General features: G+C 38.2%; 1 protein-coding gene across 3 annotated transcripts in view; it reads right to left on the reverse strand.

Annotated features, from left to right (window-relative positions):
* Positions 1-15,090, reverse strand: part of CTNNA1 (catenin alpha 1) — a 185,461-nt gene that overhangs the window by 142,852 nt on the left and 27,519 nt on the right. For all 3 annotated transcript variants that reach the window (XM_032336573.1, XM_032336575.1, XM_032336574.1), the window contains exons 2-3: positions 12,713-12,819; positions 11,235-11,430 (exon numbers count right to left, since the gene is read on the reverse strand). In XM_032336573.1, coding sequence (XP_032192464.1) covers positions 11,235-11,430; positions 12,713-12,817 — 301 coding nt within the window. In that variant the 5' untranslated portion in view covers positions 12,818-12,819. The remainder of the gene's footprint in view (positions 1-11,234; positions 11,431-12,712; positions 12,820-15,090) is intronic.

Consider the following 15,090-nt stretch of genomic DNA (forward strand, 5'->3'; position numbering starts at 1 on the left):
AAACTACAAGCCAAACATTAAACATTAAAGAATTTATCCTCTTTTCTCCTTCCAGCCATTTGAGAAGGGCTATCTGGTTTCACTATTAAATGTTTCCTCAAGGGGCACCTGCATGGCGCAGTCAGTTAAGCACCTGACTCCCGTTTCTGCTCAGGTCATGATCTCACTGATCTCCAGGTTGTCAGGATCTGAGGTCAGCTCCAAGTCTCGTTTAAGACTCTCTCTCCCTTTCCTACTGCCCTTCCCCCATCCACAACTGCCCAATAAGACATCTCAATCATTGAGAATGTGGTAAAATTCAATTGATAAGAAAAATAACCAAGATTCAACCAATCAACAAAGTAGGATGAAGGTTTACAGATACCTACCACTGCCCTAGGGTGTCTCACAAGCACCATGAATAATGCTCAACATCAATTCTCACCAAATAAAGCACGTTTTTTAAAAAAGGAAGCAGCATTTTACATCTATAAGGATAGCAAACAATGTTAACATTGTAACATTGTAACATTACTTGTCAAAAAGAATAATTAGCTTCTACTCAATACCACTTTACTATATTCCTTCAGAGAACTCTCCCCCATTCCTCATGTCCCAGGGTGAGCCAGGCTGGCTAGAAACTGGTTCAGCTGGGATGCCTGGGTGGCTCAATTGGTTTAGCCCCTGCCATCACTCAGGTCATGATTCCAGGATCCTGGGATCTAGCACTGCATCAGGCTTCCTACTCAGCAGAGAGCCTGCTTTTCTCTCTCCCTCTGCCTGCCACTCCGCTTACTTGTGCTATCTATCTGTCAAGTAAATAAATAAAATCTTCCCATCTAAATACTAACCAGGCACGACCCTGCTTAGCTTCCGAGATCAGACGAGATCGGGCGCATTCAAGGTGGTATGGCCGAAGACTAAATAAATAAAATCTTAAAAAGAAAAAGAAAAAAAAAACTGGTTCAGTGCTCAGCATGACCCAAGCACTAACCAGTCCCCTCCATGACTAAAATATAGAGGCAGAGGAAGAAAAGTTCTTTTTCTGCTAGGGTAACACCTCAAACTATAGGTGGACATCTTGTCCAACATGTACATATGCAAACAAAGGTACACTCGATGTAATATTATATAGCCATAAAAAAGGGACAAGATCATGCCATCTGCAACAACATGGATGGACCCAGAGGCTATTAAGTTAAGTGAAATAAGTCAGACCGAGAAGACAAATACCCTATGATTTCACTCTTACGTAGAATCAAAAAAAGAAAAAGAAAAAGAATAAAAAATAATAAACAAAAACCAGAATCAGACCTATAGAGAACTGATGGATGCCAGAGGGGAAGGGATGGGGACGACAGGCAAAATATGGGAGGGGGAGTGGGAGATACAGGCTACCAGTTATGAAATTTAAAAAGTCACAGGAATAAATGGCACAGCATAAGGAATACAGTTAATAATTCTTTAACAGCAATGCATGGTGAGAGGTGGTAGCTATACCTGTGATGAATACAGCATAATGTATAAACTTGTCCTATCACTATGTTGTGTATCTGAAACTAATATAACATTGTGTGTCAACTACACTCAAGGAAGGAAGGAAGCAAAGAGGGAAAGGAGGGAAGGAGGAAGGGATGGATGGACAGAAGAAGGAATGGAAGGAGGGAGGGAAAGTGAAATAAATGGAGTTAAGTGACGAAGAAAGCCTTATATCCTTTGAGTCACTCACAGCCAACTATCCCTGAACTCAAAATCTACTCCTGGAATTCCCAATTATGAAGGCCATAAACTCCCTTTTTACTTTAAAAACTCTGAATTAAATGTATTTCTGTCACTTGTAATTAGTGAGGTTATATAAACATGAGCAAGCTAAGATATAACCCCACTGGAGAACAATTTCAGAGTACATTTTAAAAGCCCTACAACTTCTGTTATGTCCCAGAGGAAACAGTAGTTACATGGGTATACACATATATAAAACTTCAAAGAACTGTATACTGATTTGTGTATTTGGTTGTATATAACTATACTTTAATTAAAAAAAAAAAAAAAAAACAAGACCTGTGTCCCTGTATTTCTACCCCTAGAGATGTCTATTAATGATAAAATTTTTAAAAGGGGGGAGGGGCTGTGTGACACTGTACATGTTCACATACTTCAGCATTATTTATATCAAGAACATAAAAACAACTTCTAAGTCCAACAGGGAAATTATGCAATAAAAAAGTTTTAAACATTATAAATTCCAAGGTTATACCAAATTTAAAAATGCCTATAATTAGTGTAAAACTTTTTATAAGACAATAAAATGCTATCAAAGCTAGAATTAAAACTAGGGTAAAATGCATATGCATTTAGCCAAGGACTTGAAAGGAAACACAAAGCTACATAAATATAAAATACTATTTATAATCATTCAAAAAAATGAAATAGTGTAAATCTAAAATAACAAGTAGAGGACTTATATGTAAACACTGATGAAAGAAATTAAAAAAAAAGATCTAAAGAGAAGGAAACATTTTTGTCATGGACTGGATGATTCATGTACTAAAAATATAAATTCCCCCTAAATTAATTACAAGTTTAGTATAATTCCATCAAAATTGCAGATTTTTTTTGTATATACAGATAAGCTTCCCTAAAATTTATCTAAATTATCTAAAATTTATATGGGAAAACAAAAGAGACAGAATAACAATTCAGAAAAATATTAAGTGGGAAGAATCATTTTATCCAAGTCTGACACTCCCGCAGCTACAGCAATAAAAGACCACGCAAGTAAAGGCAAAGGAAAGAAACAGTGATCAATGGAACAAAATAAAGAACCCAGAAATAAAGAAACCCAGCTTGTGTGCTCCCACACAAGCACAGGTGACTAATTTTTAATATGGGTGCAAAAGTAATTCAATGGAGGAAACAGAGTCTTTCCAACAAATGGTACTGGGGCAACTAGGTGTCCATGGGGTTCAAACTTCACATGTTATATAGAAATTAATCCAAAATGAGTCATAGATTTAAATATAAAACATAAAATTAAAACACTTTTAAAAGAAAACAGGAGAAAATCCTGATGAGCTAAACCCTGGAGAAGAATTCTTAAACAGCAAAAGCAAAATTCATGAAGGGGGTTAATAAATTGGACTTCCTCAAATTAAAGACTTTTACTACGTAAAACACCTGTTAACATGATGAAAAAACATGCTATAGCCACACAACAGAGTATTCACAGAATACTATCTAACAACAAAATACTATCTAAAAACAACAACACAAAGTCACAAACTAAATATAATGGCTCTCAAGGGCATCACGCTGACAAAAAAAAGACAATCTCAAAAGGTCATATACTGATTCCATTTATACAATTTTCTTGAAATTACAGAATTAGACATGGAGACAGAGGAGTTGCCAAGAGTGTTGAAGACTATAAGCTAAATGGGTGGGACTATATGGGGATAAGTATGAGGGAGACCTTTATTACAGTGATGGTGATAGAATAGTTCTGTAGTGAGTGCAGTGGTAGCTGCACAGATGTACACAAGTGATAAAACCAGAGAGTTATACACAGATAATGTGCTAATGCCAGTTTCCTGGTGTTGATACTGTACCATACTTCCTAAGGATAAAACCAATGGGAGGTGCCTGGTTGGCTCAGCCAGTTGAGCAACTGTCTTAGGCTCAGGTCATGATCCCAAGGGCCTGTGATGGAGCCCCACATTGTGCTCAGGGAGCCTGCTTCTCCCTTTCCCTCTGCCATTCCCCTCCCTCTCTGGTTCTCCCTCTCTCTCTCTGTCAAATAAATAAAAAATCTTAAAAAATATATGACCATTGTGGGAAACTCAATAATGGATACACTGAACCACTCTGTGCTATCTTTAAAAATTCCTGTGATTTGGGGCACCTGGGTGGCTCAGTGGGTTAGAGCCTCTGCCTTCAGCTCAGGTCACTATCCCAGGGTCCTGGGACTGAGGCCCACATCGGGCTCTCTGCTCGGCGGAGAGCCTGCTTCCCCCCTCCCTCTGCCTGCTTCTCCCTACTGATTCTATCAAATAAATAAAATCTTTAAAAAATAAAATAAAGCGGGGCGCCTGGGTGGCTCAGTGGATTAAGCCGCTGCCTTCGGCTCAGGTCATGATCTCAGTGTCCTGGGATCGAGCCCCGCATCGGGCTCTTTGCTCAGCGGGAGCCTGCTTCTCTCTCTCTCTCTGCCTGACTCTCCGCCTACTTGTGATTTCTTCTCTATCAAATAAATAAATAAAATCTTTAAAAAAAAAAAAATAAATAAAATAAAATAAAATAAAATAAAGTAAAATTCCTGTGATTCAAAATTAAGAAAAATAAAATTCAAAAAAAAAAAGGAAAATTCACGTGTTAAGTGACTTTTTATTAGTATAAACAAAACACTAAAGCAAACAGTGTGAGAGAATTTTTCTGACTTGACTAAAAACTGGTACAGCAGAATCTTAGTGGATCTCAGCTGGGGAGAATATACTAATACTAGGTAAGCCCCCCGGAGTTATTAGGAGCACACACTGCCTAAAAACATACCCCAAATAACTCAACCTATAGGAAAATAAATTATAATAATTTTTCATACATTAGGCCCATCATTTTTATCTATAAAAAAGATGAGCTATCTGCTCAGGCTTGACCTGTGTTCAACAACTGGCCCATTCTCCCTTTCCCAATATTACAGCAATCTCTTCCTCAACAGCTCTATCTCACCCCTCACCACTGTGATAGTCTCCTGACTCTTGGTCCTGCCTCCAGGTTCTCTAACACATTTAACTCTTCCTGCACACAGCTGAAAGACTCATCTCCCCAAAACACCACTCTTCCTATTTCACGTCACCCAGATGGCAGAACTTCTTAAAACAGGAAGAAAGTTAACGAGACATATTTTAGTTTAAGAAGAAAAAGAGCTTTAAAAATAAACATAAAGCAATGCTGGGAAAAACTGCTTCCAGAGGTTAGCAAATCCTGTATCATTAGATAAATTCAAGTATAGGGGAACCTGAACCTCAAGATCTATTCCAACCCTGGAGTTCTGATTCCCTATCATTTCCCTGAAAATTCTCCCTCCATCACCAGCATTCCAAACTATCCTAAAATCCAGCTCCAATCTCTTTTCTTCTAATCTTTCCTCCCAACACTTCTCTCTAAGCTAGGCCCTAACTATTCCCCCATGCACATCGTGTATAGTCTATTTTTCTAACTAGATGATTTTCTTAACTGGATGATTTTTTCCCTCTCTCTCTTTTCACCTTTCATGATCCAGTGCACCTTGAGGAAATTTTTCCAATCCCATGCTTACTCTCCCATTTGTGCTATTCATCTACTTTTCATGTCTAAGTGTACTGATTATAAGCTCTGGGACAAACAAGGAAAAAAGCCTCCTATCTGTTAACAGTCTCTCTTTGTCAGAGACCACACAGTCAACCAGCCCTTTCCCCACTGTGGTTTCTCTGAAACAAGATTTTTCCCAGGAAACACACAAATGTCCAGTACACCAACCATCTACCTATATGGCCCCTTTGCTGAGCACATCATCATTAGAATCAGTGCAGGAGTACACAAAGGTGTACCTCAGCTTCTTTGAGCCTTCTCCTTCAACCACCCAGAAATGTCCATGATGCAACAGCAAGTCTCTGATCTTGGTCTTTGAGAGCCAACACTGAAATATAACAGAAGGATTTTTAAAAACTCTGTTCTAGTAGAAACTATTCCTCATCTACTCTACTTCCAACCTACCATCACTAGTCCTCCTTTTTTAACAACTGCCCTTTTTCTAACAAGTTTCATTTACACCTTTCCATCTCTGTCCCTTGGATGTCTCCAACCCAGCTAAGAGCCCTCTTTTTCTCATCAGAGTGCTATTCAAAGATTCATAAAATACACTGATACTCTTTTTTAGGTAATGTGAAAATACATATATGTACACATATATGTAAACACATATATATAATGTGTGTATAAGGAGTGACTGCTAATACACGATTTCTTTTTACGGAGATGAAAATGTTCTGGAATGATAATGGTGACAGCTGTACCACTCCATGAATATACTAAAACCACTGACATATATACTTTAAAGGGGTGAATTTTGTTATATGAGTATCTCAATTTTTTTTAAGGTAAGACTCTCCAACCCTACCCCTGTATTTACATTTGGCACTGGGAAGGAGAACTTGTAATTTTTCAGATAAGACCCTTTTCTCACATACTTCTTGGAGAACACAGTCAATTATCCTCTTTACACAATTAAGTGCCTATCACAAAACGGGCACCAAGACAGGAGCTGGAGAGATGGTCACCAGATCACCACAGAGCCTGTCCTACTGGAGCCTGGAGAGGGGAAGACAACAAATTATCTAAGTCTAGGAAGAAAAAGTATAAGAATAACCTAATCAGGGTAGGGAGGTGAGGGTGGAAAGGATCCCCCCAAAAAAGAGCACATCTAAGAGGCACATACATGCCTCAGCCCACATAAGGTAGTTACTCCTCAACAACTAGTTAGAGGCGACTGGCAGTAAAACAAAACTCCTAGATCACAAGAATTTGGATGGCATGCAATTGATAACTGATTCCCATCTACCACAGGAGGCTCACATGTCCACTGCACTGGCCTTGAGGTCAAGTGACCCTGTATAAACATATAATGTTTTACCTACTGACAGTGTTAGTATGGTAATGTTTTAATGTACTCACAAATATTTGTGCTTATTATTCATGTATCAGGGCAAATACAAAAAGAAAATTAAGTTACACTGAAAAACTGTATATTTAAGTCTGTTTATTGATGACTACACAGAAGGCACAGCTCTTGTAAAACTGAAAAATATAAAAAGCTTAACTTTCAGCTCAAAGTATTATAAATAAATACACAAACTGTTTATTGAAAACAGTAAGCTCCTATCTTTAACTATGTGAAAACCCTAATATGAGGTCAGCTAACCAGAGCCTATGGGTCAAATCTGGCCCACCATCTGTTTTATAAGTAAGTTATACTGGAACTCAGCTACACCCATTTGTTTATATATTACCTATAGCCGCTTTCCCAACACAACTGTAGAACTGAATAATGTTAACAGAGACCTTATAACCAGTAAAGTCTAAAATATTTACTATTTGAATCGCTTCTCGGCCTTTTAGCTAAGATCAAGTGTAAAATATTTACTACTTGACCCTTTACAAGAACAAAAAAAACTGCAAACGTGTACTAAATAGAAGTACTTCAAGTTGATTCAGAACAAAGAAGTATTATACATCCTTTACCAATGAAGCATTCCAGTGGATAAACAACAAATTCAAAACGCAAAGAATTCTAACTCTAATTGATTAGTCAATCCGCCATGAAGCTTTGGGTAAATCGTAATTAGTCTGTGTTTTATATACCAGTAAAATTCAGAGCACCTGGGTTGGAGTTTCATTTAAGTGCTCAGGACCACTGAAGCCAGAGCTGGGAAAGGTGTCTGTATTAATTATCTTTTGCTGCCTAACAAATTCCCCCAAAAGGTGGTAGCTTAAAATAAGTATTTAGTATCTCCTGAATCTTCAGTGGGTCAGGACTTTGGAGTTGGTTAGGACTGCCATCTTTTAAAAAAACCCCACAGGAGCTGAAGGATCTGCTTCTAACGTGGCTTACTCAGAAGCTTGGCAAACCGGTACTGACAGTTTCCCCCGAAGTGAATAATCCATAAGAGCAAGGCAGATACTATACTCCCTTTATGACTTTGCTTCCCTTTGAAAGTAGATAATATCACTTCTACCATATTTTATTCTTTATAGAAATGAGAGTCTTTAAGTCCAACATACATTCAAGAGGATCAAAGTCAGGCTCCACTTTTTAAGGGAGGGGTGTCAAAGAATCTGCAAACATATTAATGCCACTACAGGGTTTCAAATGATGAGTAAACAGCTTCAACAACATAACCAACAAGGCCTGGCTGATTAAAGAATATGCACTTAACCATTTTCATAACATGTACTTTTGTTCTATTTATGAGCGGAGAGAGATTTCATCACTGCTTAAGATTCTCAAAAAAAAAAAAAAAAAAAAAAAAAAGTAAGCCAACAGGAAAAAGTAAGGCACTTCAGCTTTTCATATCTGATGCAGTAATGATGATGGGAGGCAGTTATATTTTTGTTTTAGCTTTTTTTTCCCCAAGGAGAAAAAGCAAGGAGAGAAGGCAAATTATGGTGAATAGATCATGATCATAAATAATTGCAAAGTTGGACTAGGACAGACAAGTACTTATGATTCAGAGCTACATAAAAGATTTTCTCGGATATAAATATAAAAAAGAAAACAGAAATTCAGATATGCATTCAAAACTGTGGGGGTTGTTGGGGTGAGGGAGGTGTGTGTATTAATACCATGATTGCTACAAATCTGCATCACAGAAACTTCTGAAACAAGGAACATTATACAGAGTGAAACTAAAAGTTACCTATAAAAATTAAACATATTTTCAAAGTAAATGTCTTAGTTACTAGACTTAGGGAACATTTGGTGAAATTCATCACAATCTATTATTTTGAGGCAAAAGGCCTGGGAGCAGACTTCCTCAGAGGAAAATGAAGTAAGAGCCATTCTGATTTCCTTAACAAGAAGCTCAAAAATTGGGGCACCTGGGTGGCTCAGTGGGTTAAAGCCTCTGCCTCCGACTCAGGTGATGATCCCAGGTTGCTGGCATCAAGCCCTGCATCTATCTCTGCTGAGCAGAGAGCCTGCTTCAGAGACCACAATTAGGGAGACAGGCAAGCAGAGAGAGAAGGGAAGCAGGTGCAGGCCTGCGCGCGCGCGCGCGCGCTCTCTCTCTCTCTTTCCTCTCTCTGCCTGCCTGTCTCCCTAATTGTGATCTCTCTCTCTCTCTCTCTCGCTCTCTGTCAAATATATCAATAAAATTTAAAAAAAAAAAAAAAAAAGCTCAAAAATTGTCCTGAACTAGACAATTTAACTGCTTTTTAAGTTCATTCAAAGCCCACTCTGATGGGCTGAATAATGTCCCCCCCAAAACTCATACCCACCCAGAACATACGAATGTGGCCTTATTTGTAAATAGGGTCTTTGCAGACATAATCAAGAAAAGATGAGGTCATACTGGATTTAGGGAGCACCCTAATTCAAAGCTTGATATCCTTATAAGAGGAAACTTTGTACACAGAGAAACAGGGAGAATGCCATGTGACAAGACAATGAAGGAAGAGACTGGAGTAACAAGTCGACAAACCAAGGAATGCCAATGATTGCTGGCAAACACAAAAAGCTAGGAGAAAAAGAAAGAAAAAAAGCTAGGAGAGAACATTCAACAAATTCTTCTTGAGTCCCCAAGAAAGAACTAACCCTGTTAACACCCTGATTTCATTATCTGGCCTCCAGAGTCGTGAGAGAGTAAATTTCTATTGTTCTAAGCCACCAAGTTTATAGTAATTTATGTTATTACAGCCCTAGATAACAATTACATATACCTGTATTACAGTTAATAATATGGAATTTAAATTTAAATATTAGAAACATTTTATCTTCGGCCTGAAAATTTAGGAAAATATTTACCAATCAAGGTTCTTAGTTCACAAATTCAGAACAATTAGAGACAGCACTGTCCCATTTAATGCACTGTCCCTTTCTTGGGTACTGTCACAGGGATGAATGAGACATAAGACTCCAACAGACTGGGCGCCTGGGTGGCTCAGTGGGTTAAGCCGCTGCCTTCAGCTCAGGTCATAATCTCGGGGTCCTGGGATCGAGCCCCGCATTGGGATCTCTGCTCCGCAGGGAGTCTACTTCCAGCGCTCTCTCTCTGCCTGCCTCTCTGTCTGCTTGTGATCTCTGTCTCTGTCAAATAAATAAATAAAATCTTTAAAAAAAAAAAAAAAAGACTCCAATAGACTACATACACTACTATCAGCCATCAGATATCCAGTGAGATTCTCCCAAAAGTCAGTAAAACAACTGTACAGAACAGGAGCTCAGTTCACCTTAGTTGATACTCAACAGCTTCATAAAAAGCTGTCTTTAGGGGCGCCTGGGTGGCTCAGTGGGTTAAGCCACTGCCTTCAGCTCAGGTCATGATCCCAGGGTCCTGGGATCGAGTCCCACATCGGGCTCTCTGCTCAGCAGGGAGCCTGCTTCCTCCTCTTTCTCTCTGCCTGCCTCTCTGCCTACATGTAATCTCTCTCTGTCAAATAAATAAATAAAATCTTTAAAAAAAAAAAAAAAAAAGCTGTCTTTATTTAAGTCCTCTTGCTGAACCGGAAGTTTAACACAAAACTGTAAGTTTTAGGAATTTAATGTTCCATATGTAAAGTCTTATCACACTTGCAGCATCAAAATAACAAGTTTTTCTAATTGGCACTATACCAAGCTGTGGGTTACAATTCCACCCTTTATTAATTCTGAGTTTCCCAAAAACAGGATTCCTTTAAGCCCAGATTTGTTTTTATTTCAAACCCAAACCACTTCAAGTACGCATGGCTAATTTACCATACCAGCCTGACAGAATGGCTGGATATTTTTCCATTTTATCACCCCTGTATCTTCAGCATGAACTACAAAGAGGTACTGCAAAGGATGAAAGGTAAACTTCTGCCCCATTTATTTCCTATTCAACTGCTGTTGGAACATTTCTAAGACTCAATGCCTTTTTTTTTTTTTTAAGATTTTATTTATTCATTTGACAGAGAGAGAGACAGCGAGAGAGGGAACACAAGGGGGTGGGGAGAGGGAGAAGCAGGCTTCCCGATGCAGGGCTCAATCTCAGGACCCTGAGATCGTGATCTGAGCAGAAGGCAGACACTTAATGACTGAGCCAACTCAACTCTTATTTAGGGTATCCAAGAAAAGTGCATTCAGATTCTCCAAATACAGTGTTTCTTTGTTAGTGCCTCTCCTGATTAAAAGTGAAGCCTGATCGGGGCGCCTGGGGTGGCTCAGGGGGTTAAAGTCTCTGCCTTCGGCTCGGGTCATGATTCCAGGGTCCTGGGATCAAGCCCTACATCAGGCTCTCTGCTCAGCAGGAAGCCTGCTTCCTCCTCTCTCTCTGCCTATTTGTGATCTCTGTCAAATAAATAAATAAAAACCTTTGAAAAAAAAGTGAAGCCTGATTAAAACTTAATCCATCTCTAATAAATGAGTACTTTAAGTTACTGAGCAACTGGAAAGCAGGAGAATACTGGCCATAAAAAGTTACCTGCAAGGATTAATTTTCTAGAAAAGCCTGCCTCTCTCTATATAAGAAGCAGCATTGACCTACCTTGTTTTCGAACATCTTCTACTGCAGCCACAAGCTCTTCTTTGAGAAACTGACTCTCCTTTGCAATTTTATCCCCTTTCTCCAAAAAATTCTCTGTTGCTTGTTCAACAGAAGCAGCCAAAACATGTGCCTTCTTGGAACGGCCTCTCTTCTTATTTGAGGGCCCCTTACTATTGGTGTTTACCAGAGTTGTGACCTAAAAGTTTCATTTTTACAAATTAAACTGCAGTCAATTAAAATGAAAACAACAGAAAGATGACCATCTTTAAAGACAGGAATAGTAAATTATTCGTAACTAAATGAAATAGCACATTTATAAATTCCACAAGCATTAACAAATAACACACACTCTCCATTTTTAAGAAATACAGCAACAATACTCAATTTAGGTCCCAAAATAATTTTGCTATCTCAATGTGCAAGACAAAAAATATTTTATTTTTTTCAAACATGTGTTAACTAGATTTTAGTTCCGTTTTACAAATCAAAAACTGATTAGAATCATGTTACACATCTGTACATATCATGAACAAGTCCCTGAAGGAGACTGACAATGAACTTGTTAGCTTCATGTGGAGGTCAAGTTTTCCACTGTTTTCAACCTGTGTAAAATATTTTAAAGTAACTTGCTTCTGATTTTGTTTCACGGTTTATTCAAACAAACCTCAGCAATGAATTAGTAAGGTCCTTAACAAAAAAAGGAAGGGCTGCCCAAAGGAGCCTACTGTGATGGTGCTTTAAGTGCCAGAACATCAACCACCATTTAATATATATGCAGACATATATAAATAAAATACCAGGTGATCTGTAGGTTGACGATGACTACAGATTTTTTTATTAGCATAGCTTGCCATGCAAAACACCTGCTTAGAACTATACTGGCTGGGCTTCAAGAAAGTAAATGTTCATGAGTCTTACTTATCACACACTTCTACATTATATTAAAATATATAAATATATTTGTATGCATGTACACATTTGCATATATGTATTTGTGATACTCGTTGTTAACAATTAGTGAGACGGCATCACACTGTGGTATCTGCAACAGAACATAGCAAACCTATATCCTCAAATTACCTGCTAACTGATCCTGGACAAGGAAGTCTGTTAAGCATGGTAAAGAGACAAGAGTCAAAGCTTCATAGCCCATCTTTCTTGACTATAACCTCTACCTTCCAAGAAAAAGTGATGCCAAGAAACCATCTACAAAATACAAATACTTGGTAAGCTGCATTACATACCACTTATCCCCTATTATTGCCAATAAGACTCAAGAAAATGGCAGTAACTATGTTGCCACAGGGTTAAATGAATGCATGTATCAATATTTAAATAATTAGGGGTGCCACATCCTCTAAATACTATCAACCTAAACTCAACTACTCAAATTAAAGCTTTGAGCTAAACTTGCTCTGTTTGTTTACCACCCTACTACTATGGAACCATACGACAGCTACGTATTTGCAGATTCTTACCTGTGTAACAAGAGGCTCCAGCAGTCTTTCAACTGCCAGAGTCCTGATCTCTAGACTTTTGGGGTCCCATTTAAAGTTTATGTTGCCTGTGTGGACAGAAGTCATTTCTGAAAAAGAAACAAAGGGTCAACGTGAGGCAAACAGCAAACACAAACATGAAATAAATAATAAATCTTCTACTTCTAAAAAAGAACTTTTTGTATCAGCAAAACTTAATTCCAGATGGGAAGAAAAATTCTCAAGAGCCTGCACAAGAGGGCCTGGTAACTCTTAACCTCTTACACTTCCAAATGTCGAGCTTGTAAACAGTAGAGGTACTATAAAAGGAACTCCCAAACACATAGAGGGCTTCTCTGGCACCAAGACATTTCTACTTTGATTTTCCATACCAATTTAGAAGCAGGATGAAAAGCTAACGTGAATGAAGGCCTGATTCTGATTTTTCTTACTCCATAATATTTATAGTACAATATTACCTAAAAGTCATCTCCTTCATTTTTTGATGACTTCTTAGAGAATACCTTGTCTTACTCTATTAAAACATAATGCTTAAGTCTGCTGCCCTCTGCACCTACAACTATTATCACTCACAGCCAGAAGAAATTTCAAGTCACACTTAGTCAAGTTATCAATGTATCAGTGTCAAGGTAAACTTCCATTAGACAGAGGCTTTAAGACTAGAGGAAAAGACTTCAACAAAAACACCACAGCATCTGCTTCTTAAAGTAGTGCCTAAAAGATAAAAGGGAAAAAAAAAAAAGACAGGAGGTACATAACTGAAGTAAACACTAACTATAAACTTTCTAGACAACCAATTTGGTATTTAAAATCTTAAAAGAATATGTTCTTATGACCCAGAGATTCTACTTCTGGAAATTTATTCTAAAGGAATAATCAAGGTGCATATAAAACTTGGATACAACAATGTTCACAACAGCAAAAAAAAAAAAAAAATCAGATATCACTGAATAAATAAATCAGTCACATAACCAACCACATAATACTGTGTCACACTTAAAAAACATTATTTACGGGGCGCCTGGGTGGCTCAGTGGGTTAAGCCACTGCCTTCAGCTCAGGTCATGATCTCAGGGTCCTGGGATCGAGTCCCGCATCAGGCTCTCCGCTCAGCAGGGAGCCTGCTTCCTCCTCTCTCTCTCTCTCTCTCTGCCTGCCTCTCTGCCTACTTGTGATCTCTCTCTGTCAAATAAATAAATAAAATCTTTAAAAAAAAAAAAAACATTATTTACAAAATTTAGGAAAATTAAAAAAAAACAAGTGTTCTTGGAGCACCTGGGTGGCTCAGTGATTTAAGCCTCTGCCTTCATCTCAGGTCATGGTCTCAGGGTCCTGGGAATTCGTTTACCATGGATATAGAACAGAATTAGAAAATGACCATTTTGCAAACTCCAGTGTAGTAACTGATTCAGCAACGTTATCAATGGATGTTAACAACCATTAAGTGAAAGGCTACTGGGGAACAAGATACTTCTAAGATGCCCGAGTATCACTGCATGAGTTACTTACTAATTACACGGGCCAAGACATACCTTTACAAATTTGCAATCTAATGGCCACCCTCTTAAACAGATAAACTTAACATCACTAATGACACACCGGATATTATATGCCTCCCAATATGAAGAAATGTATAACCTATTAAGTACTCTTGATTAATTAAAAAAAAAAAAACTTTAAAAGGTTTTCAAGAGGGACACCTGGGTGGCTCAGTCAGTTAAGCGTCTGCCTTCAGCTCAGGTCACAATCCTGGGGTCCTGGGATTGAGCCCGGCTCCCTGCTTAACATGAGTCTGCTTCTCTTCCTCTCCCTTTGTTCCAACCCGCCCCCATCTCGTGCGTGTGCATGCACGTACTTGCACTTGCGCACTCTCTCTCAAATAAATAAACCTTTAAAAAAAAAAGAATAAAAGGTTTTCAAGAGCGTCGATGTTACTATAAAATGAGTAGTCGTGCGAGAGAAAAAATAAATGTTTAACTAGAGTAAATGGAGTCTACTGAAGCCTCCATATAGGGATTCAAAACCTTTTTTAATGCCATGGAGCTTTTTGGCAGGCTAGTAAAGCCTAAAGACCAATGTCTGTCCAATAGAAATACAGTGTAAGCCACCAATGTAATTTTTTTTAATAGCAACATTAAAAAGAAATGGATGACTGTACACAATATATCCAAAAAAGTATTTTGCCATGTAAACATTTCTTAAATTATTAGAGGTATTTCACATTAAGTACTAAGTGTCCAAATCTGGGATTTGCTTTGCACTCAGGGTACATTTAAAGTCAAAGATGTCACATTTCACCTGTTCAAGAGCCACCTGTAGCTAGTAGCTTCTGTACTGAACAGGCAGCTATAAGACCCTTT

Source organism: Mustela erminea, chromosome 3, assembly GCF_009829155.1.
Source record: "Mustela erminea isolate mMusErm1 chromosome 3, mMusErm1.Pri, whole genome shotgun sequence".
Lineage (NCBI taxonomy): Eukaryota > Metazoa > Chordata > Mammalia > Carnivora > Mustelidae > Mustela > Mustela erminea.